This window comes from Emiliania huxleyi (assembly GCF_000372725.1).
Source record: "Emiliania huxleyi CCMP1516 unplaced genomic scaffold EMIHUscaffold_373, whole genome shotgun sequence".
In the NCBI taxonomy this organism is placed as follows: Eukaryota; Haptophyta; order Isochrysidales; family Noelaerhabdaceae; genus Emiliania; species Emiliania huxleyi.
The window spans coordinates 68911-92568 of NW_005199171.1; the positions used below are offsets into that span (position 1 = coordinate 68911).

The 23658-nt window shown below is 66.2% G+C and overlaps 3 protein-coding genes across 3 annotated transcripts; 1 reads left to right on the forward strand and 2 right to left on the reverse strand.

Annotated features, from left to right (window-relative positions):
* Positions 1–6905: 6905 nt before the first annotated feature.
* EMIHUDRAFT_316153 (hypothetical protein) lies at positions 6906–7303 on the forward strand (the record flags this gene model as incomplete). Its single annotated transcript, XM_005771714.1, has 2 exons — positions 6906–7025; positions 7067–7303. 2 exons carry the CDS (start codon positions 6906–6908, stop codon positions 7301–7303), a joined length of 357 nt encoding a protein of 118 aa, XP_005771771.1.
* A 4839-nt stretch (positions 7304–12142) lies between these two features.
* Positions 12143–13253, reverse strand: EMIHUDRAFT_369518 (hypothetical protein; the record flags this gene model as incomplete). Its single annotated transcript, XM_005771715.1, is given in 4 exon segments — positions 12143–12359; positions 12370–12659; positions 12801–12866; positions 12910–13253. Coding segments are annotated over 2 exon segments (410 nt in total), but the record flags the coding sequence as incomplete, so codon positions are not given.
* A 1845-nt stretch (positions 13254–15098) lies between these two features.
* On the reverse strand, positions 15099–22577 carry EMIHUDRAFT_242970 (hypothetical protein; the record flags this gene model as incomplete). Its single annotated transcript, XM_005771716.1, has 11 exons — positions 15099–15413; positions 15573–16139; positions 16603–16714; positions 16788–17158; positions 17342–17740; positions 17817–18839; positions 18962–19053; positions 19530–20137; positions 20208–21070; positions 21272–22299; positions 22478–22577. The coding sequence occupies 11 exons, from the start codon at positions 22575–22577 to the stop codon at positions 15099–15101; spliced, it is 5478 nt and encodes a 1825-aa protein (XP_005771773.1).
* Between the last annotated feature and the right edge of the window lie 1081 nt (positions 22578–23658).

The window sequence follows — 23658 nt, forward strand, 5'->3', positions numbered from 1 at the left end:
CCGCTCCGCATCGTCTCGTCGCTCGAGGCGTCGGGCCGCGTGACGAGTCCGGCGGACAGCGCGACCCCCGCGTCGGCGGCGCCGTCGCCGTGCGAGCCCGTGGCGGCGGCGCCGTGGGACGGCTCGCGCGACAACTCCGCCGAGCCACACGCACACCGCTCCTCCTCCGCCGCCTCTGCCATCTCCGCCGCCTCCGCCGACTCCGCCTCTGCTACGCCCTCTCCACGCGCCGCCTCCGACACCTCAGACGTGGAGAACGCCGGCGGCGCCTCCGCCGACGCCTCCGCCGGTGATGCCGCCGCCTCCGCCGCCGCCGCCGCCGCTGACGCCGTCGCTGACGCCGCTGAAGCCGCTGCTGGCGCTGCTGGCGCTGCTGGCGCCGCCGACGACGCAGACGCAGATGCCGATGCCGATGCCTCGGACCCGCGCCCGCTGCCGGGGAGGCTCACGCCTTGCGGCTTCAGCTTGGGGGGGTCCCTCGGCGGCGCCGCGTCGGGCGAGGCGTGGGGGAGCGACGGCGACGGCACGCAGTTTGCGCTGCGCACCGGTCCCGACTACAAGAAGCACAAGAAGAAGGCTCCGTCGGCGGCGCACATCTACTCGCTCCTCTCGGCCGACGTGCTCAAGGGCGAGCGGATCACGCCGGGGGTGGGCGCGCGCGTGCGGCTGCCGCGCAGCGCGGACGCCGACGTGGAGAACGACACGGGGCTGCCGCGCACTCTCGTGGTCAGCTGCGCGATTCCGCAAAAGGTGCGCCGTTTGGACGCCTTCCCCAAGACGGCCCCCGACCTCCTGCCCCCCATCCTTCCCTGTAGCCCGCCCTGGACGCCTCGCCGACGCCTTGCCCGCACCCTCCCGCACACGCACGCACACTGCACGCACATCGCTGCTGCCTCGCCCGCCGCAGGCGCCCTCGCTCATGGGGGGCAGCAGCGGCGACGCGGGAGGCGAGTGCTACCAGCTCATCCTCTACTTCCGCGCCTCGGTGGAGAGCTTGCGCGCGTGGCGCGACAGCGGCAGCGCCGGCTATGCGCTCTTCAGGCGGTGGGTGGAGGAGGCGCCGAGCCGGGACATCAGGCCCGCAAAGCGTGCGTAGCAATCGTGTCACGCTCGTGGCCCTCCCGCCAGGCGCCGGGCGGCGACCTGCCGCTCAAGGAGCGGCTCAAGCTGATCGTCAAGATGGACAACTTGCGCGATCTCGGCAAGCTCGGCGCCTCGGTCGAGCAGGCGAGGCCCCTCCGGGACACTTTCGAGACGTGCACAAATCGTTTATCCGATAGCCAACGCGCGCCGATGTCGCACAGCGTTCATCCGATAGCCAACGCGACGCTGCCGTCCGTTCGCTCCGATCCTTCCTCGCCCCAGCCTTTGCCCTCGCCCCCCCCCCCCCCCCTGATTCCCCTCCAGGACAAAGGCAAGCCCGTCCTCTTGACGAAATCGGGCTCGCTGACGCCGTCGGCCGCGCCGCTCTGCGGCCCGGACGGCTACCTCGAGGTCGGGATCAACACCTTCCGCTTCGCGTACCTCACCAAGAAGGTGCTCACGGCCGCCCCCTCACGCTGGCATCACCCCCCCCCCCTCCCTCCCGCCCACACACGCCACCATTCTCCTACGTCTGTCCATGGCCGCGCCAACCCATCCTTTACTTCGACCGCCTTCCTTTCTTGCAAGGGCATGCACATGTACCTGCCCTCGCTGCACAAGCTGCACATGCACGTCGCGCTCACCATCGAGGGGCGCGACAACGCCGAGCTGCCCGAGCAGGCGCTGCTTGCGTGCCGGCTGAACGGCGCCGTCACTGCCGGGGCGGCGTTCCCGCGCACTGAGCGGGTGGTGCTCACACCTTGCGCGCTGTGGATAGGCCTCGACTTTGCCAAGATGGCCTCGCCGCTGCCTCCGCTTTGACGACTCGCATGCGCTCGCCAACTTGTGCCCGACTCGCATGTCCTCTGTTTGTTGTTTTCTAGTGTTGTGGGAGGCTCGGATCTTGCGTGAGTGTCCTTTGCGGTGTGGGGCGGGTATAAGGTAAGGTACGGGGTCCGGAGCGCGGAGGGTGAGTTGGTGTGACAGGGGGTTGTGCGCCGGGCCCTCTCCTGCTCGGCTCCAGCCGCGGTAGACAAGTCTTGTCATCAACAGAGTACTGCTACTGGGCACTGGGGGCTCTGGGGCTGGGGGGTTTTATAGGCATTGCGGGACGCCAACCGTTGGCAGTGCCACCCAGGTCCCAGGTCCCAGGAGTGGGTCGGGCGGACACTCTTCTCACTTCTGCAGCGTGCGCCTCTCGATCCTGTACCGTGTTTGTTATGACCCCCCCCCAATGAACACACCAGCGAGGGAGGGCGAGACGATCGAGGGGTCCCGTACCACGCGGAATCGACCCTAGAGCGTATCCAGTGCTCAAGTGGGGCTCAAGTCAGTAACCGCACGCCCAGGAAAAGTCCGCGGACTTTAGTAAGGATAAATTTCAGATTACCCGGTTTTTGAGATTCGCCTCGCAGATCACCCGGCGTTTTTCAGATCACCCGGCGTCTGCGACGTTTTGCCTCTCAGATCACCCAACACGGCGAAATGTCGTTTCCAGATTACCCAACACGGCGAAATGTCGTTTCCAGGTTACCCGGATCGCGAAATTTCTTTTTCCAGATCACCCAGTTTTGAGATTCGCCTCGCAGATCACCCGGCGTTTTCCAGATCACCCGGCGTGAGCGGTTTCAGATCACCCGGTGCGGCGAAATGTCGTTTCCAGCTTACCCAACACGGCGAAATGTCGTTTCCAGATTACCCAACACGGCGAAATGTCGTTTCCAGGTTACCCGGATCGCGAAATTTCTTTTTCCAGATCACCCCGTAGTGGGATGAGCCGGGTAATCTGAAAGTTGTACGGATTCACGACACACTGCGTCATTCAAGCAAACGAGGCCGGGGATTCCGAGTGGGAGCTCTCCTTAGGACCAAGTGCCGCAGGTGCTCGCTCTCTGGACGAGGTGCACGCTCGCGTCCGGGTAAGCTGAAACGAGAAATTTGCGCGCGCGGGTAATCTCAAAGAGAAAAGTTAGCCGCCGGGTAATCTGGACGAGAAATTTGGCCGACCGGGTAATCTGACATGAGAAAAGTTAGCGGCCGGGTAAGCTGAAACGTGAATTGTGGGAGACTGGGTAAACTGGCTTCTCAGTTTTTTGATGAAATTGCTGCTGAGCAGGAAAATATCGATCGTTGCCGGGTAATCTGGACGAGAAATTTGGCCGACCGGGTAATCTGACATGAAAAATTTTAGCGACCGGGTAAGCTGAAACACGAATTGTGGGAGACTGGGTAAACTGGTTTGACGGAAATCGCGCTAAGCAGGAAAATATCGTTCGTCGGGTAATCTGCGAGGCGAATCTCAAAAACCGGGTAATCTGAAATTTATCCCTTTAGTAAGCGCCGCAAATCGCGCGCAATGCTGTCGATGCGCGCCTGCTTCGACAAGTCCCTGCCCTGCCTCCACCGCCGCGAAAGCCTGGCGCCCGCTGGGCCTGCCGCCGAACGCCCAACCGCAAACTCTGGGCGTCGACGAGAGAAAGCTGGCGCAGTGGCGCAGGCTCGGCGACCTGGAGCCGGTCCTCGCGAGCGGCGCTGTCGCCCTCCTCGACGCGCAGTGGATCATCGATTTCGCTGAGTGTCGCGTATGCGGCGTTCCACTCGCCCGTTGCTGGCGGGGTGCGGGCGGCGTCCTCACCCACCGCCAGGCGCTGCCCAAAGAGGCCTTCCTCTCTTTCGCCCACCTCGTCGAGGCCATCAACAGGTATGTGAATTGGCTTCCAGTCGCCGCGCTCTCCTACCCGTGGCTGACCAAGGACCACCCCGATCCGCGCGGAGCCAACCTCTCCCGCGTCGCAAGGGCGCTCAAGGCCCTGCTCAGCGATCCCGACCTCATCCCGCGGCTCGGCGTCTTTTAGGACTTCGGCTCGCTCCACCAGCACCCATGTGCGAGAACGCAGGGTAAATGTAAGCCGGATGGCTCACAGGCCACCTCTTGCGCCCCGAGCTCACCATCTACCGCACTGGTCACTTCCGCCCACTCGCTCCCAACCCATCCGCCTCGCCTCGGGCCGCGCCGCGCGATCTCGGGCCGCGCCGCGCAATCTCGGGCGATCTCATGCTATCTCGGGCGATCTCGGGGCCGCGCCGCGCTATCTCGGGCGATCTCGGAGCGTCGCTCGCGCGGCGGCACACCTGCTCAAAACAAGGAAGGGCCCGGTTGGAGCCACGGGGCTCACGTGCTCGCTCGGTTCTCGCCGCCTCACTCTGGGCCAGTGTGAGGCGGCGCCCCGCACTTGGAGCTCGCGATTTCCTTTTTCGACGCGGCGGGGCGAGCTGCTCGAGCTGCCTGCCACGAGGGACGGTCGAGGCCTCCCAGTCCGTGCAGCCCCGCGCCGCAGGCTCCCACAGGCTCCCCAGGGAGCCAGGCAACGCAGGCCCATGCCAACACTCGAGGAGGCGCTCCGGCGGATCCATCTTGAGCTCCATCGCGACGCCGACCGGCACAACCTCACCGATCCACACAGCTTCGGTCCGGCGGCCGTCAGCTGCGTCGCAGGTGGAGCAGGGCAGCACGCCGCTCACCATGGCCAGCACCCTGTCTCAGTTCGTGCCGGAATGTGCCGGCTCGTCGCTGGCGCACGCGAACGCCAGCAGCCTTCTCTCGATGCGATCCGCGCTCGACAACCGTCTCAACGCCGCCTGGCAGTCCGTGGCCGGCACGCCTCACATATTTGAATGATTATGCTAGGTGGATCTGTTCGGTGGGAAGCGAACTTAAAAACTAGACTCAAAACCATCGAAAGATCGAGAACTCGACCCATAATGTGTGCGTCTATTTGTCTTTTTGGTCCTCTACATGTACATGGTTGGTTGGTTGGTTGGGGGTTGCTCGGTTGCTTGCTTGCGTGGTTGGTTGGAAGCCACCATACCAGGGCCACAATCGCGTTGCGGACCAGGTTTGTGACCCTGGCGGTGGCGAGCCTTTGGCGCACAGCGTGAGCATGCCAGCACGGCTCGCATCAGGGCTGCACCCGTCGCCGAGCACCTCGTGCACTCCACACGGATCGGGTGATGCCACGAGCCCACTGCGCGGCTGCACCGAGTGGCTCTCTGTGGCAGGGAGTGCACTTTTATGCCACATGTTGGCGTTGCCTCGCAGCATGCCGAGTGGGCCTTCTGTCTCTGAGGAAGAACCGAAATGCGAATTCGCGCCCTGCCGAGTTCCGAGTGGTCAACCGGAGAGGTCTGTGGACACGTGTGCAGTCGAGGCAGCCGCGATCGGCACGTCTCTGGCATCTGCGTGGTGAGCACCCTGGCGGTATGCGTGCGCAGCAGCCTCAACGCAGGGCCAGATGACGTGTCCGGTCGGAGGGCGCTACCAACTGCTCGAATGGTTCCTCGGGGGTCGGATTCCGTCCACGCGCACGCGTCGGGGACCCGCTCAGCAGCACAGAGGGGTATCTGTCGCGCCACAGCTATCGTGTGCTGCAGCCTCCGGCAAACCAGTGCCGGCAACTGGCCACCAACCCACCATCGATACACGGAGAACCGCTCGCACGAGTCAGCCCCGAGGCGATCGATGGCTCTGGGGAGGCGCGGGGGGGCTAGAGGGTATCCATGCGGGGGGGGCGACGGGGTCCCATGGCCCGCCGCAGGCGCCGATTGGGGGGGGGGGGGGCGGGTTCTTTTTTTTGCGCGATTTGTCACTTGTTTTTTCATGGGAACTCGGCGTACTTGCGGCCATGCTGCGGCGGTGGCGCCAGCTGCGGCGGCGGCGCCGGCTCGAGCCCGAGCGGCGGCGCCAGCTGCAGCACCCCAATCGCCCCCTGCGCAGCGAGGTGGCGATATGGAGGAAAGGGTAAGGGCAGGGCCAGGGGCGGGGCCAACGCTGCTGTTGCCCGGATGATGAAGCCATTAGTAGCGCCCTCGGCCCGCGCCGCCGCAGGTTTTGATCTCCAGACTCCCGGCATTGCGCAGCGCGGCTGCTGGTGCCTCCGTCGACTCCGACCGCGCGACTCGCCGCCGCCTCCCACGACCCTCCTCGACCTCCACGCCGATCTCCTGTCGCGCATCCTCTCTCGAGGGAGGTGGATATGGCCGCGTTGGGTAGCGAGGATTGGTGTGATGCAGCCATAGACATCGTGTGTGGTGGCGACGACAAAGGAGGGGGCGCTCGCCCCCGCCGCCCCGTACATGGGTTTTTTCACCGTTTGCTCCTGTCTTTTCGCGTGTGCAGTGCTCCTCGCCCCAGCGTTTGCACTGCTCGCGGATCCTCAGCTCTTGCCCAGCACAAGCACAACGGCAAGAGCCCGCGTTCTCGCGTCTTCAGGCGTCACGAAGTCGGGTGAAACCCACCAACCAACCAACCTACGCTCCCGGTGTCTCGAAGGTCGTGTCGAGTGCGTTCCTGCTTCTTTTCGCGTGTGACCGCTCCTCGCCCCAGCGTGCACCCGGTGTCTCGAAGGTCGTGTCGGGTGCGCCCCATCTTCTTTTCGCGTGTGACCGCTCCCCGCATCAACGTCTCGCTTTTTTTCACCACTAGAGTGAGGCCCTTGACGGGCCCCGCCCCCAATGGGGCGGGGTTGAATGGGCTAGCGCTGGCGTGGCGTTGACATGAGCACAAAGTTGCTAATGTGCGTAGACGAACAAACACAGAGTAGGGTTGAAATCGTCCACGTAAGGCTTAGGGAGTGCTTGGGGTGGCCTCAGGCATCCCCAAGGGAGTCGCAGCGGTGCCCCATAAGCAGCTTAGCGATTGTCGAACCTCGAAGCGCGTTCGTTTGAAGAAAGGCACACGCGACACGGTACTATCGGGCCACCGGAGAGTCACCGGTAAACTTCGACACTTAGAGGGGTGAGAGCATGCATTATTGTGGCATATCATGTCACATAAGGTCGAGCTTGACTGCAGAAGCATCAAGAAGCGGATACTCCAACTCGACTGTGCCGGCAAACTGCCTCCTCACGCCGGCCGGCTGCCAGCAGCCGTCGCGGCCCGTGGCGTGCACCAGAGAGGGAGAGAGGTCGAGTCCGCATGGCTCAGGCCGGCCAGAAGGTGTGTGGCGACATCACCGTGGCAGGAGTGCGGAGAAGAGCTCGCCGAACGCGAGCAGCGGAAGGCCGAAGTGTGCCAGCGCAAGAGCCTCGCGAACGGGTGCAGAAGGAGCTCGCCGTGACACGATGCCGGGCGGTGGTGGTGCTCTGGCGGCTGTGCACAGTGGGAAAGGTCAGGCTGCAACAGCGTAGCACGATGGTAGTGCCCCGCTGCAGCCTGGCCTGACATGCACAGGGCGAACAGAGACCTTGCTATCGCCTGGCGCTCGTCTGGGCAAACTTTGACCGCCGCCCGGCTCGCCACGAGCACGCAGCGACAAAATGATGACCGTGTCGAAGTTGAGGCTGGTCGAGAGGAAGAGGCTGCCGTGCGAGCCGGCAACTGGCTGGCTCGGCGTGAACGGCCGGCGGCGACTTTTTGCCGAAGAGCGTGCCTGCCGAAGAGCGAGTCTGACTCAAAGTGCACGGAGTGGGTGCCGCCGACCGTCGGGAAGAGTCCGATGGGTGCCAGGAGGATCCAGAGAGCGATGAAGGCGCAAATTGCGCCGCCGAAAGCGGCGGTAGAGGCCAGGACGTGCGCGTGGGCCGGTCGGGCCACGTCCCGGGGCGAGCGATCGAGGGCCGCGGGGCTCGCCCCGCCGGCCGAGCGGTGCGAACGGCCGGTCGCCCGCTTCGGGTTGGACCCGCCGGGCGGTCCGGCGGCGGATGGCACGGCCGGGCGGGCCCCGGGAGGCAGGCGGGGCCGCGACAGGCGGCAGGGCAGAAAATCCCATTCGGAGAGTGGTTGGACAGACCCGGTTGCTACTTTCAATGATAGGGACAGAGTGAGGCCCTTGACGGCCCCGCCCCCAATGGGGCGGGGTTGAATGGGCTAGCGCTGGCGTGGCGTTGACATGAGCACAAAGTTGCTAATGTGCGTAGACGAACAAACACAGAGTAGGGTTGAAATCGTCCACGTAAGGCTTAGGGAGTGCTTGGGGTGGCCTCAGGCATCCCCAAGGGAGTCGCAGCGGTGCCCCATAAGCAGCTTAGCGATTGTCGAACCTCGAAGCGCGTTCGTTTGAAGAAAGGCACACGGTACTATCGGGCCACCGGAGAGTCACCGGTAAACTTCGACACTTAGAGGGGTGAGAGCATGCATTATTGTGGCATATCATGTCACATAAGGTCGAGCTTGACCGCAGAAGCATCAAGAAGCGGATACTCCAACTCGACTGTGCCGGCAAACTGCCTCCTCACGCCGGCCGGCTGCCAGCAGCCGTCGCGGCCCGTGGCGTGCACCAGAGAGGGAGAGAGGTCGAGTCCGCATGGCTCAGGCCGGCCAGAAGGTGTGTGGCGACATCACCGTGGCAGGAGTGCGGAGAAGATCTCGCCGAACGCGAGCAGCGGAAGGCCGAAGTGTGCCAGCGCAAGAGCCTCGCGAACGGGTGCAGAAGGAGCTCGCCGTGACACGATGCCGGGCGGTGGTGGTGCTCTGGCGGCTGTGCACAGTGGGAAAGGTCAGGCTGCAACAGCGTAGCACGATGGTAGTGCCCCACTGCAGCCTGGCCTGACATGCACAGGGCGAACAGAGACCTTGCTATCGCCTGGCGCTCGTCTGGGCAAACTTTGACCGCCGCCCGGCTCGCCACGAGCACGCAGCGACAAAATGATGACCGTGTCGAAGTTGAGGCTGGTCGAGAGGAAGAGGCTGCCGTGCGAGCCGGCAACTGGCTGGCTCGGCGTGAACGGCCGGCGGCGACTTTTTGCCGAAGAGCGTGCCTGCCGAAGAGCGAGTCTGACTCAAAGTGCACGGAGTGGGTGCCGCCGACCGTCGGGAAGAGTCCGATGGGTGCCAGGAGGATCCAGAGAGCGATGAAGGCGCAAATTGCGCCGCCGAAAGCGGCGGTAGAGGCCAGGACGTGCGCGTGGGCCGGTCGGGCCACGTCCCGGGGCGAGCGATCGAGGGCCGCGGGGCTCGCCCCGCCGGCCGAGCGGTGCGAACGGCCGGTCGCCCGCTTCGGGTTGGACCCGCCGGGCGGTCCGGCGGCGGATGGCACGGCCGGGCGGGCCCCGGGAGGCAGGCGGGGCCGCGACAGGCGGCAGGGCAGAAAATCCCATTCGGAGAGTGGTTGGACAGACCCGGTTGCTACTTTCAATGATAGGGACAGAGTGAGGCCCTTGACGGCCCCGCCCCCAATGGGGCGGGGTTGAATGGGCTAGCGCTGGCGTGGCGTTGACATGAGCACAAAGTTGCTAATGTGCGTAGACGAACAAACACAGAGTAGGGTTGAAATCGTCCACGTAAGGCTTAGGGAGTGCTTGGGGTGGCCTCAGGCATCCCCAAGGGAGTCGCAGCGGTGCCCCATAAGCAGCTTAGCGATTGTCGAACCTCGAAGCGCGTTCGTTTGAAGAAAGGCACACGGTACTATCGGGCCACCGGAGAGTCACCGGTAAACTTCGACACTTAGAGGGGTGAGAGCATGCATTATTGTGGCATATCATGTCACATAAGGTCGAGCTTGACCGCAGAAGCATCAAGAAGCGGATACTCCAACTCGACTGTGCCGGCAAACTGCCTCCTCACGCCGGCCGGCTGCCAGCAGCCGTCGCGGCCCGTGGCGTGCACCAGAGAGGGAGAGAGGTCGAGTCCGCATGGCTCAGGCCGGCCAGAAGGTGTGTGGCGACATCACCGTGGCAGGAGTGCGGAGAAGATCTCGCCGAACGCGAGCAGCGGAAGGCCGAAGTGTGCCAGCGCAAGAGCCTCGCGAACGGGTGCAGAAGGAGCTCGCCGTGACACGATGCCGGGCGGTGGTGGTGCTCTGGCGGCTGTGCACAGTGGGAAAGGTCAGGCTGCAACAGCGTAGCACGATGGTAGTGCCCCACTGCAGCCTGGCCTGACATGCACAGGGCGAACAGAGACCTTGCTATCGCCTGGCGCTCGTCTGGGCAAACTTTGACCGCCGCCCGGCTCGCCACGAGCACGCAGCGACAAAATGATGACCGTGTCGAAGTTGAGGCTGGTCGAGAGGAAGAGGCTGCCGTGCGAGCCGGCAACTGGCTGGCTCGGCGTGAACGGCCGGCGGCGACTTTTTGCCGAAGAGCGTGCCTGCCGAAGAGCGAGTCTGACTCAAAGTGCACGGAGTGGGTGCCGCCGACCGTCGGGAAGAGTCCGATGGGTGCCAGGAGGATCCAGAGAGCGATGAAGGCGCAAATTGCGCCGCCGAAAGCGGCGGTAGAGGCCAGGACGTGCGCGTGGGCCGGTCGGGCCACGTCCCGGGGCGAGCGATCGAGGGCCGCGGGGCTCGCCCCGCCGGCCGAGCGGTGCGAACGGCCGGTCGCCCGCTTCGGGTTGGACCCGCCGGGCGGTCCGGCGGCGGATGGCACGGCCGGGCGGGCCCCGGGAGGCAGGCGGGGCCGCGACAGGCGGCAGGGCAGAAAATCCCATTCGGAGAGTGGTTGGACAAACCCGGTTGCTACTTTCAATAATAGGGAAGAGGTTCAACCGGGCCTTTGAAACACTGGGGGTGGGTGCCAATCGGGGGCCGCCCGGGTTTTTTTGTGGGCCCCGCCACTTTTGTAGCCCCCCCCCCCCCCCCCCCGCCCCAAAGACCGCCCCCAAAGACCGCCCCCCCCCCTGTTATGGGGGACCAGGGGGGCCCCCCCAACCCCCCGGCCCGGGCCCTACCCCTTAACAACCCCCTTTCCCCCCCTTTCCCTTCCCCCCCCCCCCCCCCCCCGAACCCCCGAACCCGACAGGCGCGCGCCGACGTGGCCGCCGCCGAGGCCGCCGCCGAGGCCGCCGAGGCCGCCGCCGAGGCGGCGTCCAAGGTGGCGGCCGGCGCGGCGATCACTGCGGCGATGGCAGGCAACGAGTCCACCGCCGCCAAGGAGCTGGCCCACGCGGCGGTGGCCGCGTCCAAGGACGCCCTCGACGGCCTCTGCGCCTCGAACGTCGCCCTCGTCGAGGCGCCCCGCGGCGGCCCTTTGCGTCCCGTCGCCTCCGCGGCCGTCGCCTCCGCGGCCGTCGCCCTCGCTCTCAGCGCCCCCCCCACCGCCCCCCCCAGATGCGCGACAAGTCGAACAAGGCGGAAGAGCTGGCAAAGAAGGCACTCAGCCGCCTCCCGAGCTACCCTGGCCGCCGCTCGCACCCTCGCTCACCCCCCCCCTACCCCCCCTCCACCCTTTGGTCAGGTGCGCGACGAGTCGAAGAAGGCGCTCGACGACGCCACCGCCACCTCCGTCGCCACTCGCGCACTGGCGGAGACGGCGCTCGAGCTTGCGCGCGACAACACGCGCGAGGTCTACGACATCAAGGAGCTCTTCGAGACGGCTTTTTCGCCCTGCCCCTCGCCCTCGCCCACGCCGGCTGACTCGCCGGCGGTGCCCGAGGAGCCCTCGCCCGCGCCGCTGCCGGCCGCGGTCGTCGCGGACAAGGTCGAGGTCGAGGACAAGGAGGCGCCCAAGCCCGCGACGATGACGCGCACGCCGCTCAAGCTGCTCGGCGCCGCCGACCCTGGCAAGGAGGGCAAGGAGAACCGCGCCTGAAACCGCCGGAGTTTGACGCCCCGTCGGGGAGCCGGGCCCAAGGCGGGCCCGGCCCTCTCTCTCGTGACGCCGAGGGCGCGCGCGGGAGACGGGGCGAGGCAGGGGGGTCGAGGAGGGGGGCGCGCGCCCGTGGGGGCGCTGCATACCCTTGTCTGAGTGATTGTCGCGCACGGGAGAGAAGGTTCGGCTCTGGGGTTCTCTGTGGGGGGGGATCTCGCGTTGCCTGGTAAATCGATTGCACCTGGGATATCTCTCGTCGCGACCATAGTGTTATTTTGCGTCGGGCGTACGGGGAGATACTGTGCGCCGCTGGTGTATGTGCTTTGCTGGATGGTTATAGAAACAGCCCACCCACCCCGCACTCCCAGTGTCTAACTCAGATCTCAGTCGTGTGACCCTGGGAGTGTCTAACTCCGTGAACACTTACCGTAGTCAGCACGGTCACGCACACAAGAGAAAACGGAAATGCTTGCCCCCACAGCTGTGAGAGCTGCACCTCAGGGAGGCAGAGCATAACTGTGCGCACATGCAGATCTGCACCGACCCGACGCCTCGCGGCGGCGAGCTCCATGTGCAGAGACAGGACGCCCTCCTCAGGACGCCCGCCGACAGCAGCACCGCCTCGAGGTTGAGCGCTCAGCGCGGCGGCCAGCTGCGGCGCCCGCTCCGCCCTCGCCCGCGCGGCCCCGCCGCCGCCACGCCTCGAGCTACTCCGCGTCGAGCGGGTGCTCCTCTGCCGGCGCGAAGCAGGTGCGCGACGGCGTAGCCCGGAGCTCCTCACTGCCCACCGCAGCAGCCCTTGCCACACGGCTTCTCGAGCTCTCGGTGCGCGGTGGCCAGAACGACCCCGGGCAAACAGCATACGCGCTGACGCCGCCCGCGATGACTGTGCGCCGCATCACTCCCTCAGCGCCACCCACTCCGCCTCCCAGCAGGCCGACCCACGGCTAGCGGCAAAGCAGCCCGGATGGTACGCCTGCAGCTGCGGCGTGCGGACGGTGGGCGGCAGCAGGACCGTGCTGCTCGGCCCGGCCGGCGCGAGCAGCCGGCCGCACCTGTTCGCGCCGCTCGTGGTGTGAGGAGGCGCCGTGGGTGTGTTGCCGGCTCGCCAGGTCGCTGGCCGCACATCGCGCAGCGCTCGGTCCACAGGCCGTCGAGAGAGCAGAGCCATCGGATGAGCCGTGGTAGCCTGCCACCGCCGAGGAGGCGTCAGCGCGAGGGCCGCTAGGGCGGGACGAGCCGCGGGCAGGTCGCAGGAGGTGCTTAGGAGTGGACGTGGAGGGAGAGAGAGCGCCGCCCGCTCACCGCTCCGGGGGCGGCAGAGCGTCGAGATGCACGAGGAGGGAGCCGGCGTGGGCGGAGAGGGCGCGGAAGAGGTGCGTCCGCGGGTGCGGCAGGTACGCGGGGCACGCGGCCCCGTCCTCGTGCGGGCCCACCACCACGCGCCGTGGCAGCCAGCCCGCGGAGCCCTCGGGCGCCACCACCACCTCTATCGCGGCGGAGAAGGCGCCGGCGATGCCCACCTCGAGGACGCTGTAGCCGGGACGGGTGGCGGCGGCGGCGTGGCGGACCGACAGGCCCGCCTCGGGACGCTGCAGGTGCGCCGGCGCGGCCTGGCGGGCGGCGTCGAGCAGCGCGGCTGGCTCCATGAATGAAGAAAAACACCGGGGGTCGAGAAAACCTAATGCCTAATCACCTTCCTAAAACAAATACATAGATATACCGAATTCGACCGCGGCGCGCCGCCGGCGGCGTGGCGGACCGGCAGATCAGCCTTGGCGGTGGAGACTGGAGTGGGGCTCCTGTCGTTAGACGTGGAGACGCGAGGGTTGCCTCCCCTTGCCCCACCACCTCGTGTGTGTGGAGAAGTTTACCTTACCTTACCTTACCTAGACTGGAGTCGAGTGACGTGTGGCTGTGACCTGTGTGGCGTGTGGGGAGCAGTGCTCCAAGTCCGAAGTCGTCCAGAGAGCAGAGTCACAGTCACTCTCGGAGAGTCTCGAAAAAAACGGATAGCCCCAACCACCATTTGCATCCCGAGGAGTCGCACAGTGCCCGGTGTGTCCTGTGTGATGCACGCACGAGCGGGTGCGCGCTCACACCGCAAACCCTATACTCAAATTGCAAGGTGGAATCCGCGGACCAGCCGCCTACTGCTACATCAAAGCAGCGAAAGGAGAGCTCCGCGCCGTCGCCATCGGCGGCGCCGCCTCCCACGCATTCGTCGCGGGGTCGTACCGCTCCACCGAGCTGAGGTCGCCGTCGCCGCTGAAGCCTCCCACAGCGTAGAGCTTGCCGTCGAGCACAGCCACGGTGTGAGCATACCGTGCCGTCGCCATCGGCGCCACCGCCTCCCACGCGTTCGTCGCGGGGTCGTACCGCTCGACCGAGCTGAGGTCGCCGTCGTCGCCGCTGAAGCCTCCCACAGCGTAGAGCTTGCCGTCTAGCACTGCCACGGCGACAGCGCTCCTCGCCGTCGCCATCGGCGCCACCGCCTCCCACGCGTTCGCTGCCGGGTCGTACCGCTCGACCGAGCTGAGGCAGCCACCATCGTCGCCTCCCAAAGCGTACAGCTTGCCGTCGATCACCGCCACGGCGGGAGAATGCCGCGCCGCCGCCATCGGCGCCACCGCCTCCCACGCGTCCAAGGCCGGGTCGTACCGCTCCACCGAGCTGAGCCAGCGGTACCTCAGGTGGCCGTCGTCGTCGTTGCAGCCGCCCACAGCGTAGAGCTCGCCGTCGAGCACCGCCACGGCGTGAGCCTCGTGTGGCGTTGCCATCGGCGCCACCTCCTCCCATGCTTTCGTAGCCAAGTCGTACCGCTCCACCAGGTTGGAAGTTGCGCCGTCAGCCACATCCTGGCCACCCGCCGCGTACAGCTTGCCATCGAGCACCGCCGTGCGGAAGTTCGTGCGTGCCGTCAGCATCGGCGCCACAGCCTCCTCCTCCCACGCATTCGTTGACGGGTCGTACCGCTCCAGCGAGCTGATGAACTCGTGGTCGCTGTCTTCGCCGCCGATCACGAGCAGGCGCGGCCTCTCGCGCTTCTTCAGCGTCTCCTTCCAGCCGCGGCGCCACGCGCGGCACGTCCCCTTGACGGCGTGCGCCTTGGTCGGCAGCTGGGCAAGGATGTGCGGGGCGAGGTCCGGCGAGAGGAGGACCTCGGAGAGCACCCACTCGGGCTGCTCCACGAGCCGTGCGGCGTGCTCCTCCGCCACGCGCAGCGCGGCGTCGCTCGCGCCCGCCTGCGCCTCGATGATGGCGCACAGCTGCGAGCGTGAGGGACCCTGCTCCTTGATGATTACGAGCAGCTGCTCCGAGTTGAGGCCCGAGAGGCGGGCGCCGATGCGGTGGGAGGCCATCACGTCGAAAGGTATGTGCTTCCGAAGCAGAAAAGAATTTAAACAAAAGAACTCTCTCTCACAGCAGACAGGCTCGACACAGGTGCGAACTGGCGCGTGCTAGTACTATCACCGGCACACCACCGGAGCCGCCTAAGCGACTCCGTTAAGAACGGCAATGCACTTAGCTCCGTGCACAATGCCGCTGTCCCCGCACGCTAGCTCGTTCACCGTCTGCCACGCCACGGCGGTGTGGAGAACGACAGACAAGCGCTGCATCTGCAGCCCGTGCCAGTTCTTGGTGGTCCATGTGACCTCATCGAGGTGCTGAGCGTGCGAAAGTTTGTTACTCAGCTGGTCCGCCGCCTGCCGAAGAATTCTGCGGACGCCGTCCCCGAAGCCGCCGAACGTCTCGAAGTCGAGCAAACGCAGGTCGCAATTCTTCTCCCGCGCGAACCGGTATTCGCCCTTCTCGTAGCGGGCCGTCACAGGTGCCCCCGCCTCCGCCTCCCCCTCACTCTCCCCCTCCTCCTCTTCCGCCGCCGCCGCCTCCGCCTCTGCATCCTCCGCCTCCCTCCCCCCCTCCCCCCCCCCTCCCGGCCGCGGCCATGCAGCATGCCCTAACACTAAGTCGAGCAGCGCCCGCTCGGTGTTGCCGAAGGCGACAAAAGCCCCCTTCCAGCCGAGCCGATCGCCACCCTTGCACGCAAGCGAGCTCGTCAGTTTCAAGTCGCCAACGAGGCGCACATGCCCTTTGCCGATGTTCGCCGCCGCCACGTCAGGTTGTTTTGGGTTACTGTAACTGAGGTGTGCAGTCGGCTCCATCTCGATGAGCATGCCCCACGCCGAGCGAAGGGTCTTGACGAGTCGTTTGAGCAGGTATTTGTGTCGTGTCGCGTGCTTCGCACGCGGGTTGACCATTGCGGCATCGCCGAGTTCTTCGTGCGGCTTGCCGTTTGGCGCCTTCTTGCCCGCCTCCACCGCCTGGCAGGCAACATCGAGCGGGAGGCCGAGGCGGCGCTGAACTGTAATGCGCATCGCCCACGTCTCCATCTTCATATCATCCCGCATGGGGATCGCATTCAGGAAGGCGCCAGCCCCCTCCTGGCTGACTGCGACGAACCGAATCGCCTCGCGCCAGCACTTGTGGTTCTTGCACCTGCCAGTCTTGTAGCGGCCGCCCCGCCGGGATGCCTCGCTGACGAAGGCGTCGGCGAGGGCGATGCTCGGGCTGCTGCTCGGGCTGCTGCTCGGGCTGCTGCTCGGGCTGCTGCGAGGGCTGCTGCGAGGGCTGCTGCGAGGGCCCCTGCGAGGGCCCCTGCTCGGGCTGCTGCTGCTGTGAGGGCTGCTGTGAGGGCTGCTGCGAGGGCTGCTGCTCGGGCTGCTGCTCGGGCTGCTGCTCGGGCTGCTGCTCGGGCTGCTGCTCGGGCTGCTGCTCGGGCTGCTGCTCGGGCTGCTGCTCGGGCTGCTGCGAGGGCTGCTGCGAGGGCCCCTGCTCGGGCTGCTGCTGCTGTGAGGGCTGCCGTGAGGGCTGCTGCTCGGGCTGCTGCTCGGGCTGCTGCTCGGGCTGCTTGGCGTAGTTGTCGTGCTCCGCGAGGCCGGTGGCGATGGTGAGGATGTTGGGGTCAAAGATGATGTCGTGCGGCGGGAAGCCGACCTTGTCGGAGACGAGGATGTCGTAGGCGCGCTTGCAGATCCGGATCTTGTCCTCGTACGTCGCCGCCTGCCCCTCCTCGTCAAAGGCCATCACGACGACCGCGGCGCCGTACCTACTCACGCGGCTGGACGCGTGAAGCGAGGCCGCGCGCCACGACGCCGTTGAGCAGCTTGAGCGGGCCGTACCGCTTGACGAGCTTGCCCTTCTTGATGAACTCGTCCTCGCCCTCCTTGAGCGAGATGGAGTTGAAGATGCACTTGCCCTGGCAGCACTTGAGGCCCGCCTCCGCCACGTGGAACTTTGACGAGTCGACGCAGATGGGCAGGCGCGAGATGTCGGGCTCGGGGATCAGCATGTTCAGGAACTTCTTCATCGCGAACTCGCCGTCGAGCAGGCCCTCGTCCATGTTGACGTCGATCACCTGCGCGCCGCCCTCCGCCTGCGCCTTTGCGATCTCGAGGCCCTTCTCGTAGTCGCCGTTGAGGATGAGCTTCTTGAACTTGAGCGAGCCGGCAATGTTGCACCGCTCGCCGATGTTGAGGTAGGAGCCCGTTGCCTGAGGGCGATGGGGGCGGTGACGAGGGTGGGACTGGCAGGCAGCGGGGTGGGCGGCGATCGGGCGGTAGTCTCTTGGCGGTGGCGAGCTCGGCGGCGGGCCCGCGGCGGCGGCGATTGGCAGCGGGGCGGCGGAGGCGGGGCAGCTGACGGCGGCGAGGGCGGGGCGCGGGCTGGCCTCCACGTCGATCGCCTCGAGGCCCGAGAGCCACATGTGCTGCGGCTTGGTGGGGCGCACGCGTGGCTTGAAGCGCTCGCGCTCGAGCATCTTGGCGAGCGCCCCGATGTGCTCCGGCGTGGTGCCGCAGCAGCCTCCCAGCATGTTGGTGAGGCCGAGCTCGCAGAACGGCTTGACGCTCTCAGCAAACTGATCGGGCGTCATGTCGTACCCGCCCATCGCGTTCGGGAGGCCCGCGTTCGGGTAGCACTGCATGAAGCACTCGGCCACCTCGGACATCGCCTGCATGAAGGGCACCATCCCCGCCGCGCCGAGCGCGCAGTTGAGGCCGATGACGAGCGGCTTGGCGTGCTGGACCGACACGTAGAAGGCCTCGGTCGTCTGGCCAGAGAGCGTGCGGCCGGACTGGTCGACGATCGTGCCTGCGGAGGGGGCGGAGGGGGCGGCGGCGGGTTGGCGGAAGCGAGGGGGGAGGCTCCACCCGACGGGAAGCGCTGGCGCCCGAGATGATGATCGGCAGCTTGGGCAAGTCTGGCCGCTCGTCGTAGACCTCGTCGATCGCGAAGAGCGCCGCCTTTGCGTTGAGCGTGTCGAAGATGGTCTCGACCATGAGGATGTGGCAGCCGCCGTCGATCAGGCCGAGCGTTTGCTGCTTGTACGCCGCCACGACGCCGTCCCAGTCGCAATTGCGCGCGCCGGGATCCTCCACCGAGGGCGAGATGGAGAGCGTGCGGTTGGTCGGGCCGATGGCGCCCGCGACCAGGCGCGGCTTGTGGGGCTCGAGCGCGGTCACCTCCTTGGCGGCCTCCACCGCCAACTCGGACGCGACCTTGTTGAGCTCGTAGACGATATCCTCCATGTCGTAGTCCGCCTGCGCGATCGTCGTCCCCGAGAAGGTGTTGGTCTCGACAATGTCGGCGCCCGCGAGGAAGTAGCGCCGGTGGATGTCGCGGATGGTGTCCGGCTGGGTGAAGACGAGCAGGTCGTTGTTGCCCTTGAGGTCGATGTGCCAGTCTGGCCACTTGTCGCCGCGGAAGTGCTGCTCGGTGAACTTATACTGCTGGATGGTGGTGCCCATTGCGCCGTCGAGGACAAGGACGCGCTCTTGCATGGCGTTGGTAAGGTAGTCGCGGACCTTGTCGGCGTCCACCGGCGTCCCCCACGGAAGGTCAGGGAACTCGCCCTCGGACTTGGGCGCAGAGAGCAGCTCTGCAGGTGTCGCGCCCGGTGTCGCGCCCTCCAGCCCCAAGCGTGCCGCCCGCGTGCTGGCCTGCGAGGATGAGGTCGACACGCAGCATCCGCGTGCGCACGCGCCCGACAGGGCCGCGCATGCGCTCGCCGAGGCCGCCGCCGAGGCTCCCATGGCAGGGGCAGCGGACGCTGGCGAAGCCGATGGGTCCATCTTGCGGGTGAGCGCGCTCAGTGCGCTCTCCAGCCGGCCCTTGAGCGCGCCGATTGCCTCCTTGAGCTCCTCCGTCGTCAGTGTGTCGTAATCCGGGTTCGCCTATCATGGGGATCTCAGGGTCCGAGGCGGGATGGATGCGGCGACGGCGACGTGGCGCCGGTGATCCGACGGCCGTCCGGTGCGAGTGTGCACGGGCGGATGCGGTTGCGTGCAGTGCTCACCATCTGGCGCTCGATCTCTTTGCGGACAGCCTCCGCCACAGCGTCGGAGTCCACCATGGGAATCGTGTCGACGAACAGGCTGAGCTGGGGTGCTGAGAGTGTGCAGGCAGCCTATCACGCTAGGAAAAGAATTCAACAACAAGGAAAAGAATTTTCGCGAAAGCACCTATCTTCGCCCTTGCAAAAAACAAGGTTTATCTGGTCGAACTCTATCGACTCTGTCTGCTGTCTCCTCCCTCAACGCAGCCCTAGGTGCCCTTGGATCGTTTCTTTCTTCTTCTCAAAAGAGTTTTACAACAAAGAAAACAGAGTGAACAGGGCTCCAGGCCCCAAATGACAGTGTTAGAGTATTGCTAAAAATCTCTCTCTCTCTCTCAACAAAGCTCCCTCAAAAGAACACAAAACAGCGCAGAGGAGGAACACATTAAATAATCAAACACTGTACACTGTACAAAGACGGCGGCACGTGCACGAGACGGAACTAGTGCCGAACTATGACCTATGTACCTCCCAGGGCCCCCGGTCTCACTACGGTACTCTGTCGCTGCGGCTTGCTACAAAGACTGACGTATCTGCCCCGTCTCAGGTTCTGCGGCGCGCGCCTGCTGCGTCGACGCCTCCTTGTCTGCACCGCCAGACGCCCGCCCCTTCGCGCAGAGCGGCGCGAGGCTGCAGCAGCGGCCTGTGGGGCCCGCGGCGTTCGTGAGCGGGAGGAAGAAGAAGAGGGAGGTGAGGATGGAGTAGAGCATCGTGAGCACGAGAATGGTGCCGAACTGGAAGAAGAAGACGAACGTGCATCCAAACATGACCAGGCCGGTGCTCAGCGTCGTCATGGCGGCTGCAAAGACGGGCGGCCCCATGCGCGCCAGCGCGTCGCGCGACTTGAGCTCCCTCGTCGGCTGGTCCGCAGAGGTGTAGGCGTGCGCCATGTGCAGCACAAAGTCGCACGAGAGGCCGATCAGGATGGCAAAGCAGATGCCCTCGAGGAAGCCAAGCTCCCACCCCATCCCCAGGACCGTGCCGATGACGAGCAGCAGCACCGTCCCGACCGAGACGGTGGCGTACACGGTGGTCAGCGGGTTGAGCGTCGCGAGGAGGACGACGACGAAGACGACCGCAAGCGCCGCCCCGATGGAGTAGTAGGCACCCAAGAGCATGCTTCGGTTCGTGTCCCACCTAATTCATCATCCGTGAATCGTTAGTTCCACTCGGAGAAGGGAGGCAGCCGCAGCTGGTCACCACTCACCAGTGCACGCGTGCGCTCGTAAAGAAGCCGCCGCGCACCCCATCAGGCGCGCCCTTGTTCTGCGTGTCCATCCACCCCTCCCACTCGTCGACAGTGTCGCGTACCTGTTCGTACGACGAGTCAAAGTTGATGACAACCTTGTAGCTAGCGACGAGCGCGACCAACCTGCCCCTGTACGTCCGCATGCCCCTGTACCAAGAGTACCTGTCCTCTGAGGACAGGTACTCTTCCACGCAAGGGTGGAAGGCGTCCGGCGGCACGGGCAGCCGCGAGGCGCCGCCACAGCGAGGCTGTCCCGCGGCGGCGCTGTCGACGAGCCAACCGTCCATATCTCGCAGCGGACAGCCGATGTCGGTGGCGCGCGGCGCGGCGGGGTCGGAGGCGGTGGCGTTGCAAAAGTCGAGCAGCCACCTCTGCGCCTCCCGGCTGGAGGGGTCCCAATCGAGGTCCGCCAGCAGGTCGGTGACAAGCTCCGGGTTGTTGTGATCGCCCGTGTCGCCGGGCGTCAGGCCCCACACGACAAACATCTCCGAGCTGTCCTCTTCGGCGAAGTCCTGTTTCCATGTCTCGTAGCGCTCCACGACGTGCGACTCTGGGAGGAGCTGCACCGCGGTCGAACTCGGAGGGGAAATGTTCGCCACCTGCCACACGCATAGGCCGAGAGCAGCAAAGAAGAGGACCAGCAGGACGAAGCGACCACGGTGCACGGCGATGTGCATGGGCCCGCTCATCAGCCGCTCGAGCACCCTTGCCCGCGGCGCCGCCGCCTCTTGCGGTGGCCGCGAGGAGCAGCGCGAAAAGTCGAGGAGCGAGAGGAGGCAACGGGCGCGCCGACTGCTCGGCGCACGCTGCAGCCAGCGGTGCTGCAGGCACACGGCGGAGAAGGTGACCGTGAGGCAGAGCAAGTAGTCGGCGAGCACCATGAAGCCCATAAAGATCGCAAAGACGCGGACCGGCGCCACCGGGACGACGGCGGTCGCGAAGAAGGCGGCGGCAGTCGTGAGGGAGGTGAGCAGCATCGTCAAGGCCGCGTCGGGGCCGGCGACTGCGGCGATGGTGGGCACGTCGGACCCTGGCGGTAGGCTGCGCGCCGCCTGGCTCCACTTGTCGACGACGACGAAGAGGTCGTCGACGCCGATGCCCATGATGACAAAGAGGCCGAGAAAGTTGAGGAAGGGGAAGAAGTCGAGCCGGCAGACGATGCTGTAGCAAAAGAAGGCGAGCGGGAAGGAGAAGCAGACCTGCAGCAGGCCGACCACCGAGAGGAAGAGCGAGCGCGTGTAGGCGAGCACGCAGACGAGGCTCACCACCAGCGAGCCGTACACCAGCGCCATGTCCGAGAAGAGCACCTCGTCTCTGACTGCGTCCCTGAAGTCGTCACGCCGCCACATGCCGTAGGCGGTGTCCACGTCAGCGGACGCGAGGCGGAGGGTGCCGGCGTGGTGCACCTCTAAGAGGAAGTCCAAGGCGCTGTCCCTCACGAGAGGGAAGACGGCTGCGAGCGTGCGCGTGGACGGGCTGTCCGCCGTGTAGTCGTAGCCAACCAGTCCTAACGCCTCGGCGAGCCCCACGGTGGCGGGGTCGGCGGCGAGGTCGGCGCACGCCAGTTCCCACCCGAGGGAGTCCCGGAGCAGCGACACGACACTGACCGGCGCGAGGCACTCGCCGCCGCGGACTGCCGAGCAGCCGCTGCTGGGTGGTTGGCAGGCGCCGGCGCGGAGAACGCGAATAGCCTCCGACTCCAGCTCACACACCTGTCGAAGAAGTTCGGGGGAGAGGAGGTCCGCGTCGCTCTGCTTGGCGCGGTAAATGACCGTGAGGTCGGAGCTCCTAGTCTTTTTGCATTTTTCTTCTGACAGGCGCCTCGGCTCCTGAGCCCAGCAGTCAGCACTGATGGAGGGAAAGCAGCCAGTGTACTCAGAGCCGGTCCATTCCCAGTCGAAGAGCCGCAGCAGCTGCACGTGCCGGTCCGCCAGCGTGGTGCCTCGCGAGTACCAACCGGCGTTGTCCGCGGCGATGGAGAAGTTCCCAGCCACAAGCGCGACGACAGCGAGGAGGACCGTCACCGTCGCAGAGATCGCAAGGCTGGCGCCTGGCCGGCGGCCGAGGGCTCGTGAAAGTCGCTGAGCGACTGACGTGCCCAAAAAAGGCGCGTGCAGCACCGACTCGCCCCCAAAGTCGGCCGCGAAACCGGCGCCGGGGTACACCCAAAATTCTTTTTCCGAAGAACAGTGGCAGTGTCACGGCCGGGAGAAGTATGCTGTGCAAACAGCCGCACGAGGCCCGCCCGCTGCGGATCCCTGAGTCGGAAAAAAAGAATTCTTTCGTGATGTCCACCGCCGCGCCCTCGCCAGACTCGCCGCCGCTCATCCGCCTCCTCGACCTCCCCACGGACCTCCTCTTGCGCGCCCTCTCTCGCTGCGACCCCGCCGACATCGCTCGCGTCGCGGCCGTCTCGCGCCTCTTCCACGCCTCTCTCGCGGAGGAGGGCATCCGCTTGTGGGCGCAAGAGCGCGGCTTCGAGCTGCCGGCGCTGCCAGAGGGCGAGAGCTGCGCCGTGCGGTGGCTGTGCTTCGCTGCGCTGCTGCGCGAGTCCAACCCGCCGGCGAGGGCGGCGGCAGGCGAACAACGCAGCCTCTTCATCGACGGCGAGGGGCGGCTCTCGTCGTGCGGAAAGGCTGAGAGCTGGACGCCGGGACTGCTCGGCCACGGCGAGGGCGTGACGCGGCTCAACACCCCAACCCGCCTGCCGTCCACGCTGGGCGGCGAGCGCGCCGTGAGCGTGTCGGCTGGAATCGCGCACGGCCTCGCCCTCACTGCCGGCGGCAGCGTCTGGAGCTGGGGCTGGGGAGAGGATGGCAAGCTGGGCCACGGCGACCAGCAGGCCCAGTGGCAGCCAAAGAAGGTCGAGGCCTTGGCTGGCCAGCGCGCCATCGCCGTGTCGGCTGGAGGTTCTCACAACCTCGCCCTTGCCGCCGACGGCGCTGTCTGGAGCTGGGGCAGGGGAGGCTTTGGCCGGTTGGGCCACGGCGACGAGCAGCACCAGCTGTTGCCCAAGAAGATCGAGGCCTTTGCTGGCCAGTGCGTCCTCGCTGTGTGGGCGGGAACCGACCACGGCCTCGCCATTACCGCCGATGGCGCCGTCTGGAGCTGGGGCTGTGGCTACTCTGGCGAGCTGGGCCACGGCGACGAGCAGAACCAGCTGCTGCCAAAGAAGATTGAGGCCTTGGCTGGCCAGCGTGTCGTCGCTGTGTCAGCTGGGTCCTCTCACGCCCTCGCCCTCACCGCCGCCGGCTCTGTCTGGAGCTGGGGCAGTGGGGTCGGCGGCAAGCTGGGCCACGGCGACCAGCAGGACCAGCTGCTGCCGAAGAAGGTCGAGGCCTTTGCTGGCCAGCGTGTCGTCACTGTCGAGCCTGGATACTTCCACAGCCTCGCCCTCACCGCCGACGGC